Here is an 18056-nt window from a genome sequence, read left to right as displayed (position 1 = left end):
CGCGGCCGGCTGCCGTTCTCCGGCTCGACTAACCGGGCTGGACGTGCGAGGATCCCGCCTGGCCGCCTCTCTCCCTCCTCCCCGTCCCTTTGTGCAGAGGGGCCTCTGCAGCCGGGGGGGGGGGGCATTCCCAGCTCCCTCGCCTGCTGTCCCCGGAGCTGGCCCAGTTCTTCCGGGGTCAGCCGGGGACAGCTCAGCTGTGCCCTGCCACCGGGGTGGGGGGGCGTGCAGACTACGAAACCCAGCACGAGCTGCTCTGGTGCTCTCCAAGGATGCTGGGAGATGCCGCCCCCCCAGGGGTTCCGAGTCGCCCTGGGCACGTGCCTGCGGTTTGCTGCTGCTCCAGCTTGGCACGCCGGGCCGGGACCACGGTGTCTCAGCCGGCCTGTGGCAGAGCGGGTGGCCCAGCCCGCCCCATTCCCTCTGCATCTGCTGGGGGCCCCGGGAAGGAACAGCCTCTTTGTCCTCCACTTCCTGCCCCGTAACTGACATGGACAGATTAGGATGGAAGGGCAGGTGCGGGGGAGCGAGGAAAACGCGGGCCGCCGGTGACCGATTTTCTCTCCCTGCAGAATAATCACTGAGCCGCTTCACGGGGGCGTGTGACATGCGGCCGAATCGCCCGCACGGGGACGTGTGTTCCAGGCCTCTCGCGCCCGCCACACGAGCGTCTTGCCTGTTCGTCTCTCGCCATGTCGAGATCGCCAGACTGGTTTTAAGCAGGTACTTACTCTTCAGTCTTTATTTTTTGATCTTCTGGGACTGCCCCCATCTCCCGGCAACTCTTTGCGGGAGCAGGGTGCGGAGGAGAACGGGGCCCGAGCTCAGCCCCCCCGTGCACTTCAGGCCCAAGAGGGGCTCCGCCGTGGGCGGGAAATACCAGAAATGCCCCCTTTGCCTACCGCTGCATCATCCCTGCGGGTATTTTTCCCCATTTGCTGTCCAAAAATGGGAATGGGCCTTTATCCGTGGAAGAGCTGGGGAGGGTGTCCGTGGCGCCCGCGTGGCCCCAGGCCGTGCTGGGCTGCATGTTAGCTGCTGAGTTATCCCGCATGGGTCTCATGTTAAACGCGTAAGGACGTTGCGGGGTTCTGTTCATATTTCCTTTTTTCCGGGGGGAGAATGACCCCGACCCCAAGTTCAGAACCCATGGCTGTTTCGCAGCTCTCCTTTTAACCCGTCTTTGGAGCGATGTGGCTGCATTCTAGTCTCCTGCTTGCCATCTTGAGGGAACTGGGTTCAGCCGAGGGTGGCTTCTGGACATTTCCGTGAAGAAGCGCTCCTCTTTGCGCACAACAGCAGCCGCTGGACACCTTGCCACCCAGCTCCCGGGGGTGAGGTGGCCTGCCGCTGCGAGATGGCTCCTTCCTTCCCGGCACATGCAGCCGAGCAGGGCGTGGAAGCAAGCCGTGGCCCTTGGCGCCTCCCTGCTGCAGCTTGTGGGGAGGCGTGCGCACTGGGAGGATGTGCCCGAGTGGAGGTGACTCTGTTTGGGTGGGGCTTTTGCGGGTGGGAGGGTTCAGGGGGATGCCAGCCCTACATATCTGGGGCAAGCGAGAACACACCCGCTCTCAGGCGCAGCACCATCATGCAAGGTGGCGCTCCGCTGCCTGGGGGCTGCCAGCCAGCTCCGGGGCCGCTGGGCAAGGACATGTGCCGGCAGGCTCGCCCTGCTCCCAGGCGTTCGACGAGGCCTCTGAGTGTGGCTGGGCTTTGCCAGTTTAAGTTGCTTGGGGTTCTTTCAAATGGCTTTAGGCTTGGCTGGAAGATGCCCTGCCCTTACTTAGAGAAGAGCGTCCAAACCGTTCAATCAATAATAATATCAATAATAATAGGCTGATTTACATATCGTGCTGCCATTGGCTAGCTCGGCTGCAGGGGCAGATAGGAGGGGGTGCCATGGTGACAGCCGGCTGAGGGGGCGCTTGCCCAGGGAGGGTGAAGGCGGGAGCGAGGAGCAGGGGGAGCAGCGCCTGGGAGGCCCCTCGGCGGGGGAGCGCGGAGCAGGAGCTCTCCGGTGGTCTCGCCAGGGCCAGGCCTGCGCGGCTGCTGCTCAGGGCCCTTGCGGTCCTTCTGGCGCAGGTGGAGCGCCCTGGGTGGTGACGGGGCTTTGGGCAGGGCTGCAGGGACAGGTAGGCACGCGTTCCGGAGGGCCGGCTGGGAACAGCCTCCCGGCCGGCAGGGCCACTGTCCTCTCCTGCGGGACGGGGCCCGGAAGCCGCTTGCTTGAGTCTCCCGGCACGGAGGGCTGAGTCCCGCCGTGCGCTGCCTCGCGTGGTCAGCTCGGCAGGGCGCGGGGATGCTTGGGGCATGCGAAGGTCCCCCGGCTGGGGCCTGGCCTGGACGTGGCTGACCCGCCAGTGGGGGGCAGCGACAACCCCAGTTGCATGATGGGGCCTGCTGGTGCGCTCATCGCAGGCAGGGTGGGCGGGCTGCGGCTCCAGCTCGGCCCGGCCGTGCGTGTCTCTTCTGCAGCCCAGCCCTCCGATTTGCCATTTCTTTTCTCAGCCCCGATTCATGCAGCGTCCAGTGTAGATTTAGGAATCATATTTTCCCTAAAGGGGCCTCAAAGCAATATGCAAAAGCCCCCTCGTATCTGCACGATCACATTAAAAAACAAAATAAGATCCAGAGAGCCGCGTGGAGGCAGCACTATTTAACACCCTCAGGCTGGCTTGAGCGAAAGAGTCCCCGTAGGAAGGAGGGGGCCGGCAGGGCTTCCCCAGGGAGAATGCCCCGCGGCCTGGGTGCTGACACAGGACAGGCCTGCCTGCCGAACCCTCCCCTCGCGGATGGGATGTGCGAAGCTCGCCTGTGAAGGGCGCTCCGTGGGATTTACATCCGGGAAACGTGATGCCCCAGAAGCTCCCTTCTTTCAAGGTTGTGAGTTGAGTGATGGATGGGACGGGAGCGGAGCTTGGCATGGCTTTGGGAAGACTGTCAGGAAGGCAGCCCTCAGAAGCGACGCGCGGCACAAGAGGCGGGATGCGCGCTGGGTGCCGGAGGCGGAGGGCACACAGTGCCTGTGCAGGAGGCGTCTTCGTGGAGGGGGAACCTCAGTGCTCGTTAGAGTGCCAGAAACATGCGCCTGGATGGAAAGAAATTCCTTCTTGTTCAGGGAAGGAACCAGCCCATCCGTTCTGTGTGCGTGAGTGTACGGCTGAAGTGGAAGGTTAGAACAGAAGCGAAGCGAAGCACTGGAAGGGGCCAGAAGGCCATCTGGTCCAGCTTCCTGCTGTTGCAGAATACGGCATTACCCCGTCCCACTCCGGTGGCGGCCCAGTTTGTGTTTGGATGTCCCCAGGGTGGCAGAGCCCCCGGTCCACTGCCGCGCTGCTCTGGTGGTGAGGAAGCTTTCCCTGGCCTGCAGCCGAGCTGCCACAGCTTGGATCGATCCCTCTGTGCGCTGCACGGTGGGCACGGAGCCAAGGGGGGTTGGTGCGGTTTCTCTTTATGGTGCGTTCCAGCTGGGACGAAGGCTTGCCAGCTCAGGAGGAGGGCCCAGATCCTTGTAACGAGCGAGGCCCAGAGGGAGCAGCTGGCTCCCGGGAAGGCTGCTCTGCCGCCCTTCCTCGGCACTCGGGCACCATGGCGCGCCCGCCCCCGCCCGAGCTCTGGGCCTGGCATTCCTGGGTCTGGCGCATCCCAGCTCTGCATCCTCCTCTCGCATGGTCTCATGAACTTTGCTCCGCTGCCCTTCCACATCCGGCTGTGCGGGGGGACCTGCTGTTCGCGTGAGTGAAGGGGGCCCCGCCTTTCCAACGCAGGAGCCTGCAGCAGCTTCCCAGACACCAGCCTTAGCCAAAAAGAGCTCCAGAGACCAGGACATGAGGTCTGGCAGCACAGGGGGCTGGAGAGCGCTTGCCTTCTGGGGATGAGGGAGAATGTGTTATGTGTTGAGGGGAATCATAGAAGGGGTCAGAAGGCCCTCAGGTCCAGCCCCTGCTGTCGCAGGACACCGAGTGACGCCACCCCACTCAGAGGGCTGTCCAGACCCCTTCCGAATGCCTCCGGTGAGGGGGAGCCTGCAGCTTCCCCCAGTAACAGGTTCCTCAGTCAAACCGCACTGCCAGTCAGGGAATTCTTCCGGCTGCCTAGTCGAAATCTGCTTGCTTTTAACGCCAGCCCCTTATTCCGCGTCCTGCACTCTGAAATGGAGGAGGGGCCTCGTCCTCCCCCTTGTGACGGAGGGTATTTGCTACTCCACCAGCGTTGCGTCGTCTGCAGATTGAATTAACTGAATCGTCCGTTAAATGTCGAAGAGGACTGATTCCAGGACAGCCCTGCAGCGCTCCAGTCGTCTGGCGCGTCTCCTGTTTTTGAAGATTCATTGAAGATGGAAGCCAGTGGTTCTGGGAGTTCCTCCTCCAGCTCTTTTATTACTCTGCGATGGAGTTCATTGGGCCCTGGAGTTGGGAATGTGTTTATTCCATCCAGGAATTCCTTGAGCGGTTGTCAGTCAGTCTGGGGCTGCCAACTCCCACTTCCAGCTTGTCCTCCTTGGTTGTAGGTTTCCTTGTGGGAGAAGACGGAGGCGAAGTACGAACCGAGCGCCTCTGCCTTTTCCTTGTCGTCTGTTATCACTCTGCCATCCACTTTACGTAGCTGGACATGCTTCTCTTTCTCATGCCTTTTGTGCTAGATGTACCCGAAGAAGGCTTTCTTGTTGTTCGTAGAATCCCTTGCTGCTCTCAGGTCATTTCCTGCGTTAGCCTTCCTGAGGCCGTCCCTGAACTTCCTTGCTGTTCGTTTATATTCTTCCTTCCTGGCCTGGCCTGGCCCTGCTTCCGCCTCCTCTGCATGTTCTTTTCTTTGAGGCTACCTGGGCTTCCTCTGCTGCCTTGTACGCTTTTTTCTTGATGGAAAGGTTTGTGGTTGTGCTTGGAGAATCTTCTTTTCCAAGATTTCCCCCCACCCTGGACTCCTTTTCCCTTAAGAGGGAGTTGCCACGGCACCTTGCAGATCATTGTCCCGAGAGCTTGCCCTGACGCACGTTTCCCGCCGCTCCCTGCGTGGCTGCCCTTGTGTGCGGAATGCCGGATTGGAAGCCCCTCGGGGCAGGGCTCTGTCCGCCTCTTGTGGCTCTCTTATGGAATCGTTCCTGTTTTGGGGCCACGCAAGGCATGCGACGGAAGTCCCCCCCTTCCTCCTCAGCTCCAGCAGCAGCACGAGGCTGTCCAGAGCGGCCGCCCTCCCGTCCTACTCTGGCCGCTGGGGCAGGAGCCGGACAGGGCGCTGCTGGCTTTTCCGGGGAGGCCTCTGCACGCCGCGGAGCACGGGGGACCCCACGCACGTGCTCAGAGCAGCCCTGGGAAGCCTCTGGGCGTGCGGCTTCGCTGAAAGCAGCATGCGAACGCCTCTGACCCCGAGGGAAGGACTCGCCTGGGTCCCGGAGAGTGGAGTGCCTGCGTGAGGCCTGGGGGGGTCGCGGAGGGGCACTGCGTAGGTGCAGGGCCTGGGCAGGAGAGCGCTCGCCCTGAGCGGTTGCCGCAGCCCCATCCTCTGCCTCGTGCTCTGCTGCTCCCTGCTCATCCCTTCTGCCACCGCCTCTTGGTTTCCCGGGCCTTTCATTCCCACGCAGCCACTGAGCGGGCGCCTGGCGGAGGAGGAGGAGGATGGGCCTGATGCTGAGCCGGTCAGGCAAGACCCTGCCTCCTCTTCCTCCCCAGGTGCCCCACCTTGTGCATTCGGGGGGGGCTCGAACCCCCCCCCCGTGCCCAGAGCGCCTCTTTCGCCAGTAGGGTGCTATCATCTCTCCCCTCAGTGTGCTCTTCTTGAGGCTTCACGTTCTCCCAGGCTGTCTCCACGGGGCTTTGTGTCCAGTCCCCGGATCACCCCCGCTGCCTCCTCCGGACCCCTCCCCGCTTGCCTGCACCTTGTCTGAAGTGCCCAGAACGGGACACAGCTCTCCAGACAGGCCTCCCCAGGGCTGAGGAGGGGGGGTCCTCGCTCTTCCAGGGATTGATTCTGCTCATGCAGCCCAAAATAGCCTTGGTCCCCTTTGCAGCCCCATCACATGGCTGACGCATGTTCCACTTGTGATCTGTGGCAGTTCCGAGGTCCTTCCCACTGGCAGTCTGGTTGAGCCGAGTGTCCCCGTCTTGTCACTAGGCCTCTTGGTGCTCTTTCTGGGTGCAGAACTTGGTGTTTGTCCCAGCAGAAATTCATGGTGGTTTTCAGCCTCGCGCTCCAGCCTGTCAAGGTCGCCTTAGAATCACAGAGGGTCGAGCTGGAAGGGGCCATGAAGCCATCGGGTCCACCCCCCTGCTGAGCAGGACTCCACCGTACGCCAGCCCACTAGATGGCTCGAATCTTCTCTCTGCCTTCCAGGGCATTGGCTCTCCCACCCCAGCTATCCCTGAGGCCCTGGAGATTTGAACCGTTCCCCCAGTTGGACCATTTGCCTGCCAGCCTCGAGCTCCCATCCTTCCTCAGCTTGCGCTTCCCGAGCCAGGAAGGTCATGGACCTCCTTGCGGGACGAGCACTTCCTCCCGTTCTTGGCTGTCTGTTCTCATTTTGCCACCCGCATTGAGTAGCTGAACCGCCGCTTCTTTCCTCCGCCTTTCCCCTTCCATCCCTTTCCTCATCTTGCTTGCTCTCTGTCTTTTCCCCTTGGGAAACGATCACAAACACTCAACATCACAAATTGGCCAAACACACCAGCGGATGCTGAACAGACATGCAAGGGTCAAATCCATGCTTTTCAGAAGGCCTTGTACTTCTAAGTTCGAACGCCTCGTGGAGAACGTGAGCTTTTTCAGAAGCTTCCTCTGGTCTCGGCAAAGTGTGTTCATTTTATCATATGCCAGATGCGCAGTGACCCTCCAGGTTTGAATGGGATACCGCTACTTTCCGCATAACGGATAGGAACCCTTAGTATGATGGCTTTCCTGACCTTCTGAAGGATCTGCTGGTCACCCTGGGGGAGATGAGTGCGGGTCGAGGGCCGTGTGTCTCCGGGAGGAGTAATCCAGGCCAGGTCGGTACCGCTCGGCCCGAAGGTCAAAAGAGCTCACTGCAGTGCCGGCCCGTAAATGTCTTAGCGTGCGCACCTGGGGTTCAGTATTGGTGCTTCACTGGGGCCGAAGCCCGTTGCTATCGAATTGCGGAAATACTGCACGTATCAGCTCATTCCTCCCGAGCGGAGTGGAGCCCTGACTCTCCGTCCCATTCCACGCAAAATGTCCGAAGGCCCTCTTCTCCGGGGATGCCCAGTCCCTCAAGGGACCACGCCTTCGGGAGCTGTGCGCCGTCCGGTGCGCCTGGAAATACCAGGGCGAACGGGGCAGAGAAGGACACGCCTCCCCGTCAGCCACTGGCACATCACCCCCGTTCCCTCCCGTGGAGCCTCCCGCGTTCCTGCCCAGCTGTCCTCCTTCCTGGTTCCATGACTCCGAACGAGTGTCCGGTGCCTCCTCCCAGAGGCAGAAGGCCGACGGTCCGAGGAGGACGTGCTCCTCCGGCCGAGGGCTCCGCGGCAGGGCTCGCGCCGGCTCGTCTCCCCTGCTTGGGGGCCATCGTGCCCAAGGGAGCGGCTGGCAGGGCTGCAGTCCAGCCCCAGGCTCCTTTTCCCAGAGGACGCCAGCGCTTCAGATGGCCGGTTTTGCCTCTTGGTGATGCTGCTGCCACGACGCTGCTGCCGAGCCACGCATTTCTTCCTCTGGGAGGCAGCCCCGTGGCCCACGTGGTGTTGCTCCTTCCCAGCAGCCCTGCGAGGAGGGCAAGGCCTCACCCCAGAGCCCCTCAGTCAGCTTCGTGGCCAAGGGGGACTCGAGCCCGGCCCGCCGAGTCCCAGCCCGGCACGCTTAGCCGCTGCCCCAGGCGGGGCTCTCCGGGTGTCCCCGACTGGGACACGCCAGCCCGCCAGCTTGGACTGGTCTCGGTCAGGCGGCAGCGGCCACGCTTGGCACGCTTCACGCAGTTCTGGCCCCCCGGCTGAGAAGGAGCTGCCACGACTGCGTTGGAGCCGCTGCCCCGAGAGGAACGGCCTGGCCAGCCGCGACTGCTTCGCTTGGAGACGGGCCACGAGGGGAGGCGGGCTGGGGTCTTCAAGCGTGCGCCTGGGTGCAGGAAGTGCTGGGGGAGGGCTTTCCTCCTGCGGGGCTGACGGGTGGGAGAGTCGGGACGGTTCACGGGAAGCACGTGGTGTGCGGCTCTGCGGCGCCGGCGGGTTTTCAGGACGGCCACCAGCTTGGAGCGCCCTGAAGGCGGTGGGCGATTCCCAGCAGGAAGGACCCCAGCAGCTACCGGCCCGGCCGGCTCTGCACCGCCTCCAGGGTCGGACGCTGTGAGCCGGGCACACGGCCGCTGCGCGCATGGGTGGGAGGTGCCGCTGCGCTCGTGTCCCGCATGCGGATCTCGGGCAGCGGGTGGGAGCAGGGCCTGGGCTAGATGCCCCCTGCCTGGACGCAGCCTCGGGGCACGTCTCCCCTCCTAGCGTTTGGTCTGCTGGCCCCAGGCGGCCTCCGGGGGCGTGGGCTCAGCAGCAGCCCCAGAGCGGTTTGGAGGAGAAGGGCCACTGGCTTCGGCCCAGGCGTTCTTCCCGCCGGATGCATTTTTCGCTCTTCTTTTACTTTGCCCTGAGGAAACAGCGGGAAGAGGCCGGGCCTGGTGCTCGCATTTCTGTACAAAAGGGCGAGGGTTGCGATGAAAGTGTGGCCCGGAAGCTTCTAGTGGGCCGGTTCCTGCAGTGAGGCGAAGCCATTCTCAGGGCGAAGAGTTGCCCACAACTTCAGTGAGAGCTTTTACTGCCCCCTAACATTATATAGGTATTCAGACTATATGGAATCCTGGCGCAAGAGCAGATATTTTCCCCGTGAGCAGGCAGGGACGCGTGTTCGATAACTCCTCCTCTGTGATGTTTGTGGGTGCGACACCCGTGCGCCGGGCCGTGAGCGGGATCACCGGCGATTCCTCGAGCGGCTTCAATTCCTACAGCGCAGTTCGGATCGACGCCAAGAAAGCATCTGCACTTCCACAGTTCCTGCCATCTTACCGCTTCTTCCTCAGCGCACCATGATATTAATTATTCTTGCTGTTAATTTAGGGTAGACGCTGCGAACCCATCTCCGGCAGTCGCACCGTTTCGTTCCCCGGTTTTTGATTGTGTGGCAGTTCCTGCCGCGGGATGCGGCCTGTCGTGGGGCTGCCCCGGGCCGGCCCCATGGCCCCTCCCTGACGTGCTTCCTGCTTTTTGCCAGGGCTGCTTCCACCACCGCCGCCACCGAGTTGCTCTGTCCGTCCACGAGGACCCCGCGCGCACACCGCAGCCCGTGATGGTGGGAGCCTCCCCCGGCAGCCGCGCCGCTTCTGGGGAGTGCCGGGGTGGCGCGTGGCCCCAGCGAGCCGCACCGCTGACCATCTGCTGCCGGCGTGGGAGTGCGGAGCGGCGCAGAGAGGGGACCGGCTGCAGAGGGGTGAGTGGGGCGGCCGGGGGGTCTCTGCCGCGAGACGGCCCTCCGATGGACGGGGCTTTCGGGCTGCATCTCGGGTGGAACGCCCGGCAGAAGTCAGTGAGCGGGCAAAGGCGTAGAAATGCAGCACTAGGCAAGACAGGAGCAGGTGGTGCCTGCACAGCCAGCCCCCGGGGGGCTCCAGGATGGCGAACAGGCGGGCTTCGGAGCCTTCTTGAAGACGTGCAGAAAGGGCCCTGGGGGGCTTGCGAGACGGCGGTGTGGGGCCTCTGCCCGGACGCCTGCTGCACGCTCGCCCCACGTGGGGCACTGCGGGAAGCAGGCAGGCCGGCCCGACCCATGGGAGGTAGTTTGGCTCCCGCAGCCTGGCGAGGTGGACAGGGCGCTGGGGTCTGCCCGGCCCACCAGCTGCTCCCCTGATGCTGGCCCTCCCGGCCGGTCAGGACATTCACCGCCGGGTCCAAGCCGCGGCCCAGGAGGCCGTTGCTGCCTCTTCGGCGAGGGAGTAGTGCCTCCGCTTGAGAAGCGGTGGCGATTGTGCCACGCCGGAAGGACCCTGCCCCGGACCAGCCGATGTGACCGGTTGCCAGCCTGCCCCTTGGGGCGCGGTGGTTGGGCGGGTGGTGGCCGGGCAGCTCCAGGCTCTCCTGGGGGAAAGGCTTGTCCAGATCCATTTGAGGTGGACTTTGGGCCGGGACAGAGGCTGCCTCGGTCGCCCTGTGGGGGAGAGACGGGGAGGGCGTCCCGCTTGCCCTCCTGGACCTCAGCCGCTTTCGAGACCATTAGCCGTGGTGTCCTGGGGAGGCTGGCCAGGATGGGGGTGGGGGCTCCGCTTCTAACTGGGCGACCCCCTCCAGATGGGGCTCCTGCTCGCGCTCTGCACCATGGCCTTCGCACCAGGGTGTCGTGCAGGGCCCCATTTTGTCCCCCACGTTTTCACGTCTGCATGAAACCGCGGGGGGAGGCCCGGAGGCGGTTTGGGCCGAAGTGCCACCGGGACGCGGACGGCACGCAGCGCTGCCTCTCTGACTGCCCCGGCCCAGCGCCTGAGTGCACTACGGGGCCGGGTGCCGGGTGCGGGCCACTGCGCCGCGGCTGCAGGCCAGGCGGAGGGGCCGTCCATGGGGAGCCCTTCTGTGCAACCGGGGGATTTTCGGCGTCTTCTGGATGGGGCAGCGCCCCCCCTCGAGGAGGAGGCTCACAGCCTGGGGGTGCTCCTGCACCCTGCGCGGTCTCTCATTGTGCGGGTGGACGCCGCCTTCAGGAGCGCTGTCCCTAGGCCGCCCCCCCTTGGACGAGCCACGCCTCGCCCAGCGCTGGCCGCCTCCCCCCAGGATGATCGCACCTGCTCCGCGGGGGCCGCCTTTGGAAGCGGCCTGGGCCTTGCGGCCTGCCGGCATCGGGCGCAGGCTGCTGAGGAGGCCGGGTGCCCGTGCCCCTCACGCCGGCCCTGCCCTGGCCGCCCGTTGCCACCCAGGCCCCGTCCAAAGTGCTTACGCAGCCGCCGGCGGCTCGGGGCCTGGCCCGCGGGGGAGCGCCTTTCCCCTCTGTACCAGCCCGTTCCCTGCAGTCCTCGGCCGAAGCCCCGCTCTGCGTTCCTCCCGCTGAGGCAGCGGACGGAGTGGCGAGGAGGAGGGCTGGCCGGGCGCAGCACCCCAGCCCTGGAACTCCGCCTCAGCGGAGGCCCGCTTGGCGCTGGCCCTTTTGGCCCGCAGGCATCGACTGCAGACATATTTTTTCCACGGTCATTTTAACTGGCGAATTCTAGACTTCGGTGTTTAAAATTTTTACACCACTACATGATGCTGCCAGAATGTGTAAAATGCTAGCTTTTGATCAAAACGAAAATCTTAATTGGCTTATGTTTTGCTTTTAGAGTTTTATAGAACAAATATTGTATTTATTATTCCTCTATCATTGCTTTGCTTGCTTAGTTTGCTTCATGGTTTTATTATTGTGGGTCGACGTAGCTGTGCGGTTGCGTGGCGCCTGTTCTGTGCTGCCTGGGAGGGATCGCACCCAGATGCGAGCTGCCAAGCGGCCCGGGAGGCGAGCGAGCAAGTGAAAGCAGCGGCAGGCGCCCGAGGCCCCGTCCCGCCGGACCCTGACCCCCCCCCCCGCTCTCTGCCTAGATGCGGCCGTGCGGCACGTGGCGTGCCAGGGGCTCGTCCGGGCGCCCCCACCCTGCGGCACTTTAGCGCCCGTCCCGCCACACCCCATGCGGCACATCAACGCGGAGGCGGCCCCGCCCCGGGAGCGCGGCGTGGGCACGAGCCGGCGGCAGCAGCCGGGCGACGAGGAGGAGGACGAGGAGGAGGAGGAGCCCCGCCCCTGGCCCCGCGGCTTCCTGCTGGGCTGCGGCCCGCCGGCCCTCGCTCCGCAGAAGGTGTACCAGGTCTCCATCTTCTCCCCGCCAGAGGGGTGCCCCCAGCCCCCCGAGCAGAGGGCCCCGGGGCGGCAGCCCATCAAGCGGGCCTGCCCGGGGCCCCTGCGCCCGGCCGAGGGGCCGCGGGACGCCAAGCGCCGCCCCTGGGAGGACGAGGGCGATGACGCCATCGAGGACGGGCTCCTGGGGGACGAGCTCTCCCTGGGCGGCGCCGCCCAGCACTTCTCGCACAGTGGCCTGCGCGTGGTGGAGCACCGCCCGGAGGGTGGCCCCGGCCCCCCGAGGGCCCCGGGGGGCGCCGCACAGCTGCCGCGCCCACCGCACAGCACTTTGCACAGACGAGACTGCGGCCCCGCCCCGCCGGGGGCCTGCCCCACGGACTCCGGCCCCGCCGAGAGGCGCGGGGAGAACGGGGCCTCGCAGGCCACGGGGCACGGCGGCCACCGTCCCCTGGCCGACCCCGATTTGCACAGCCTTGCGCCCCCCTCCCCGCCCGGGGGCGGGCCCCCAGTGACCAGCGGACCGGTGGAGCCCGGCACTCCGCCGGCGGCGCACGCCTCCGACACCAATGGCCTGGCCTCCGCCGAGAAGACGCCGCCAGGCCCCCTGCTTGCCGGGAGCAGCGCTGTGGGCGGCTGCCCGGCCAAGCGAAAGCTGCTGCCCTCGACGGAGGGGTCGCCGGACCCCGGCTACGAGGACGAGAGCCTCCCGCCGGCCCGGAAGAAGAGGAGCCTGCCGTGCCCGGCCGTGCCCGCCTCCTGCCGCAGCACCGATGCCAAGGGGGCCCCCTTCTGGAACCACCTGCTTCCTGCCGCCAAGGTGAGGAGGCGGGCGCGTTGCCCGCCTAGGGGACGGGGCTGGGGCCACAGGCGGGCAGGCGCTGCCCCACAGGGGGGCAGGGCAGGCAGGTCGGGGAGCCGGGTGCCCCGCGGAGGGCCAGGAGACCCGCTCTGTCTTCTGGCTCATGGGGACGTCTTGCCTCCGCTCTTTTTTCCTGCTGCTCGTGTGCGGGGACAGTATCCTTGCGTGGTCGTGGAGGCCGGGGACTGTGGGCACCGAGGGGCGCACCATGCCTCTCCCGCACACACTTCCGCGCACCCCGAGGGCCTCGGAGGCGCCCCACCTTGCCGCCATCTCATCCCACTCTCTTCTGCTCTTTGGCCTCGTGGCCCCACCACAGCGTCAGAGGGGCAGAGCATGGGGTGCGCCTCACAGCTGCTGCGGGAGAAGCGGCCCGCAGGCAAACCTGCCTGGACTAGCCCGTCCCGATGTGGGAGAGCTGCCCCGGGTGTGGAAGGAGCCCCTGCCTGGGGCAGCCCGGGCCCTCCCGGGGCCACGCGGGCGGGATTCCCTCCCCTCCATGCTGCTCCTGGCGGGCCAGTGGGGCTGTGCGGGGCCCCACCAAAGGGGCCCGAGCGTGCTGCGCGCTCGTGCAGAGGCCCCCCAGGCCCCGCTCCTCCCTTGTGCGCGCGTGTGGCGGGGCCTTTCTGGGCTGCTGTCCAGCCTGGCTGTGCCTTCGGGCAGAGCAAGCCTCGGCTGCCACGGCCCGGCCACAGGCAGGGGCCCCACTGCTCTGAGCCGAAACGGCGGACACCCTGGGGCGCCTTCAGGGCCTTGGGCGTGCCGAGAGGCATGTGTGGATGCGCGCAAGCGGGTCGGGTACCCGGGCGCACGGCTTCCCCTGACTGCTCTCCCCTTGTGTCTCCCCCGGCCCAGGGCTCGGGCAGCAGCAGTGCCGGCAACTGTCCGCCGAAGGCCGGGCTGCGTCTCCAACCGTGAGTGTCCCGTTGCTTCCTGGCCTCGCTGCGGCCGAGGGCCCCCGGCCGCCCGGGCCTGCCTCGAGAGCGGCTGCGCTGGGGGGAGGCGCACAGAGGCTGCAGGAGGGGGGCCCCGAGCCCGGGGGCCCCTGCTGGCCCAGCCTGGAGCCCTCCGGGTCTTGTGGACTTCGGCCCCCATCGCCGTAGCACCAGCTGTGCTGGCTAGGGTGATGGGAGTCGTAGTCCCACGTATCTCGAGGGCCCAGGCTGGGGAAGGCCATTCTGGCAGCCTTCTTCCCATGATCCTCCTGCAGGGTCTCTGGCAGAGCGGTCGTTCCTGGGTCCAGCCGCTGGGGGGCTTCAGCAGAGGGGGCATCAGCCCCCGTGACGCTGCCGGGACCCCCTGCAGCCCCTGAGGGCAGCGGGGATGTGTTCGGGCTCCGGCCAGGACTTCACCACAGCCTTCTGCCCCCGCCAGGAGGCACCTGCGGAGCGGCCCGCGGCGGACTCCCGCAGGCAGCAGGCCCCTGCACGCACCCTGGGCCACCACCTCCACCAGCCGCGCCCTGCTGGGCAACTTTGAGGTAACGGCTGCCCGGAGCCGGGTGCGCCTCGGGGAGGGCAGGCGAGGCGAGGCGGGAGGGGAGAACCTGGCCTCTGCGGCTCGCTCCGCCAGGCAGCTGCGCTTCTGCAGCCGGCCGCACCGGGAGGCCGAGGATGCGGCTGCCGTCCACTGCTTTGCCCCTCGTGAGCGACGTCCGGGGCAGGGGCTGGGGACCCCCTCCCCCTCCCCCTCGGAGGCAGCCGCCTGCCCTGCGGCCCGCTGGGGTCCGCACTCTGGCACCGGCCCAGGGCTCTTGCTGTGCCAGGGCCAGGCCGGGCTGGGGCCCTTCTGCGGCTCGCCTGTCGTCAGGAGGTGGAGCCGCCGGGAAGGTCCTGGGCGCTGGCCCGGGCACGGGGAGGAGGGTGGCTGGGTCTCCCGGTGAGCAAGCAGCGCGTAGTAAAGGGAGGGCCTTCTGGGCGCTGTGTGGGAAGCAGCCGCAGCCCAGATGGAGCCTGGGGGCCAGTCCCCCACCCACCCTGCTGGGAGCCCCTCCATGCCCAGCGGGCCGAGCAGAGCCCGCCCCCCCTCACGGCCGCCCCCTGCCCCCCCCCGGGCAGGAGTCCATGCTCCCGCGGCGCCCCCCGGAGCCGGGCCGCATCGAGGGCTTCACCGCGGAGATCGGCGCCAGCGGCTCCTACTGCCCGCAGCACGTGACCCTGCCGGTGGAGGTCACCTACTTCGACATAGCCGAGCACAGCGCCCCCTCGCCCTTCCTGGTGCGTGGCTCCGTGGGGGGCGGGGGCGGGGGCACGCCTGCCCGGACAGGGGGACCGCGGCCCTCCGGGGGAGCCCCCGCGGGACTGGGCCACGGCTGCCGGCTCCTCCAAGGCCTGCCGGCACAGCCCGGCGAATCCCGGGCGCCTTGCCCCGGCCTCCTGGCGGCAGAGGCCAGAAGGGCCATTGGCCGAGCGTCCCCCTCTGCAGGGCTGGCTCCTGGCGGGGCTGCCCCGCTCCTGGCCGCTCCCTGCCGTGTGCTCGGGGACGCGCACAGCAGGGCCGTGGTGCCGGGCTGCCCGGCCGGCCCGGCCCACCTCTGCCTTCCCCTCCTGCCGCAGGGAGTCGTGGATCTGGAGGCCTTGGGGAAGAAGGGCTACAGCGTCCCCAAGACGGGCACCATCCAAGTGGTGAGTGGCAGGAGGCGCAGCCGGGAAGCGGGCCGGGAAGAGGGGGGCGAGGGCTGGGCCGTCTGCAATCTGGGGGGAGCCCGGATGCGCGCCGGGCGGGGGGGCTCGGTGGCACAGGGAGCACGCCCGCCCCCGCGGCTGACGCCTCTCTCGCAGACCTTATTCAACCCGAACAAGACCGTGGTGAAGATGTTCCTGGTGACCTACGACTTCCACGACATGCCCGCCAACCACGTCACCTTCCTGCGCCACCGCATCTTCCTGGTGCCCGTCGGAGAAGAGCCGGGGCCCGGCCCGGCCCCCGGCGAGCCGCCCCGGAGGGTGCTCTGCTACCTGCTGCACCTGAGGTAGGGGCTTCCCGCGGCAGGCGCCTCGGGAGGGCCGGGGGCCACGCTCACGCTGCTCCCCGCAGGGCCAGCCCCCTCGGGCCAGGGGAACGGGAGCTCCCCGCAGAGGGCCCCGCCCGGCCCTGCATTTTCCGGGCAGTGGGAGACGGGCTTGTTCGGAGGGCTCCTGAATCCGAACGCTGCGTGGCTGCCCCTCGCCTGCTCGCAAGGGCCGGGAGGGGCCCACACCCGGTCCGCACGTGGGGCTGCGCTGCTGCCCGTGGCCGCCGAGTTGTGCCCTGCCGAAGCGGCTTGGCGCGGGGAGGCCTGTCTCCGCCGCACACAGGGGCGGGCTGCGCTGCTTCCTTGCCCTCCGAAGACGGGGCAGTGGTGCCCATTCGTGTGGGGGGACTCTGGGCGGGGTCTTCCGCCCCCCCAGCCCCGGCCTGCTCTGGAGCTGTGGGGCCCGGCACCCCCATGGCGGGACCGAGAACCTTCCACCTTGTGACCTGAGCCTGGACTGCTTTCCGAGCCTGGATTGCCCCCTTCCTGTGGGACGCCGCCCAGAGCGGCTCCCCGCTTGCCCCCCCCGCCCCCCACGGCAAGTCTTGTTTCGGGCGCGCCCTCGCACTTGCGTCGTGGCCACGCGCAGGCAGGAGGGCCCCGCTCCGCGGCAGTGCCCGCTCTCCCTGCCTACGTCCTGCCTGCCCTGCTCCGCTGCTGCTTCGCTCCCGTGCTTTGCATGGCGTGTGGGGCCTGGAGGAGTTGCCTGTGGGGCGGCAACGGCACTCGCCGTTCCTGGTGCCGGCGCCGTGTGGGGCCTCCCTGCTGCTCGGGGCGCCCTGCTCGCCGTGCCCGCCCACCCCACTGCCTCCGGGGCCGGCCTCTGCCCCCTGAGCGACCGGTGCCCCTCCTCCCCCAGGTTCCACAGCTCCAAGTCCGGGAAGATCTACCTGCACGACAACATCCGCCTGCTCTTCTCGCGCAAGTCGATCGAGATCGACTCCGGGATCCCCTACGAGCTGAAGTCCTTCACGGAACTGCCACGGAACCCCTGCTACTCGCCGCGGGCCTGAGGGCAGGAGGGCCGGGCCGGAGCGGGTCCTCTGCAGAGGAAGGGTGGCTGGGCCGGAGCGTGGCTCGTGCCGCGCCATTTGTCGTCGGGGCGGGCGAGGGGCCTGCCTGCGCCCAGCCCGGGGCAGAAATGCAGCATGTTGGAAGCCCTCGAGCCAGAGACTGTCCCGTTCTTCTGGGGTGGGGGCTGGGGCTGGGGCGGGGTCTGCACAGGCGGGCCGGGGGCCTGGCAGAGAGGGGTGGAGATCGGCTTGAAGGTTGGGGGCAGGGGCTGTGCGGCCTTGGAGGGTGCAGAGGGGCCCTGGGACATCTGGATTTTGGGCCGTCCCAGGGAAGAGGGTGTGTGTGCGAGAAATGCGTTGGAATCGAGGAATGCGTCGAAGGCTTGTTGGGGAGTGGAAGGGGAGGCGCGGCCGGGGCAGGGAGGCGTGTGGGCAGCTTCCTCCCGGGGTCCCCGGCCTCGGCAGCAAAGGCTCAGGCTGCCCGGAGGAGCAGCCCCGGTGCGTTTGGGAAGGGCGGCCCCTGAGGGGCGAGCAGCCCCACACGAGCCCTGCAGGGCCCCGCTGCCGCCGCCGCCGTGGTGTGAGGGGGCCTCCCGCCCCCTCCTTGAGCCAGCCGCGCGAGACCGAGCCTTGCTCCCTGGTCAGGCGGGCTGGCCCTGGACCCTGGTCCTGCCACCCGCGCCACGGGCAGGAGAACGAAGGAGCCACCGCCGAGCCAGAGCAGCTGTGGCGCCGGACAGCGCAAGCCTGCCCTCCCGCCACCAGCTCCGGGTCCACGCGCTGCGTGTGACCTAGATGGAGAGGGCCGACGTCTCGCCTCGGGAGGTGAAGGGCGAGATTCTGGGGGGCCGAATCACCGCGACTCGCCCCTGCCCGGAGAGCGTGGGCCTTCCAGTGGAAGAAGCGCATGGTGCCAAACTGGATGGTGATGCCAAAGGGAGCAGAGTGCCGGCTGCGTGGGGCGCCTGGTGCAGGGGCTTTCTTCGGGGTGTTCGTAAAGTATTGGGGGTGGGGGGAGGAGGCCAGGATGCTGCCTTTGCAATCTTTTCAGCCCCTTCGGGGCGCAGGGACGAGAAGGACCTTGGCTGGGCCTCGGCAGCCTTTGGCTTGCCCCCAGAACAGCTGTTTGCTCCCTGTGCCCCTCTGGTTGGACTAACAACTCCATGTCCTCCTTCCAAGATGAGGGAGAGGAGAGGAGAGGAGAGGAGAGGAGAGGAGAGGAGAGGAGAGGAGAGGGGCAACCATTGAAGACACTTGAAAATATTTATATTTTAAAAGAGAGGCAGGAAAATGTACTGGATACTGTCTCTTTTTTGACAAAATTCTATAAATGTGTGTTTGGAAACAGAGTGTGTCTTCCTTTGTGCTT

The 18056-nt window shown here is 66.8% G+C and overlaps 1 protein-coding gene across 2 annotated transcripts; it reads left to right on the top strand.

The window, feature by feature from the left end:
- The first annotated feature begins 543 nt into the window (after window positions 1-543).
- FAM214B (family with sequence similarity 214 member B) lies at window positions 544-16860 on the top strand. 2 transcript variants are annotated; one of them, XM_044443938.1, is made up of 9 exons: window positions 544-723; window positions 9202-9417; window positions 11547-12619; window positions 13517-13575; window positions 14036-14141; window positions 14719-14877; window positions 15217-15285; window positions 15442-15632; window positions 16534-16860. In XM_044443938.1, the coding sequence occupies exons 3-9, from the start codon at window positions 11633-11635 to the stop codon at window positions 16685-16687; spliced, it is 1725 nt and encodes a 574-aa protein (XP_044299873.1). In that variant the 5' UTR covers window positions 544-723; window positions 9202-9417; window positions 11547-11632; the 3' UTR covers window positions 16688-16860. The 2 variants fall into 2 exon arrangements, with proteins under 2 accessions (XP_044299873.1, XP_044299874.1); XM_044443939.1 differs by having other exon boundaries at window positions 11349-12619.
- The last annotated feature ends 1196 nt before the right edge of the window (window positions 16861-18056 follow it).

Source organism: Varanus komodoensis, unplaced genomic scaffold, assembly GCF_004798865.1.
Source record: "Varanus komodoensis strain SLA01 unplaced genomic scaffold, ASM479886v1 scaffold43, whole genome shotgun sequence".
Taxonomy (NCBI): domain Eukaryota; kingdom Metazoa; phylum Chordata; class Lepidosauria; order Squamata; family Varanidae; genus Varanus; species Varanus komodoensis.
This window is presented reverse-complemented; position numbering and strand designations above follow the sequence as displayed.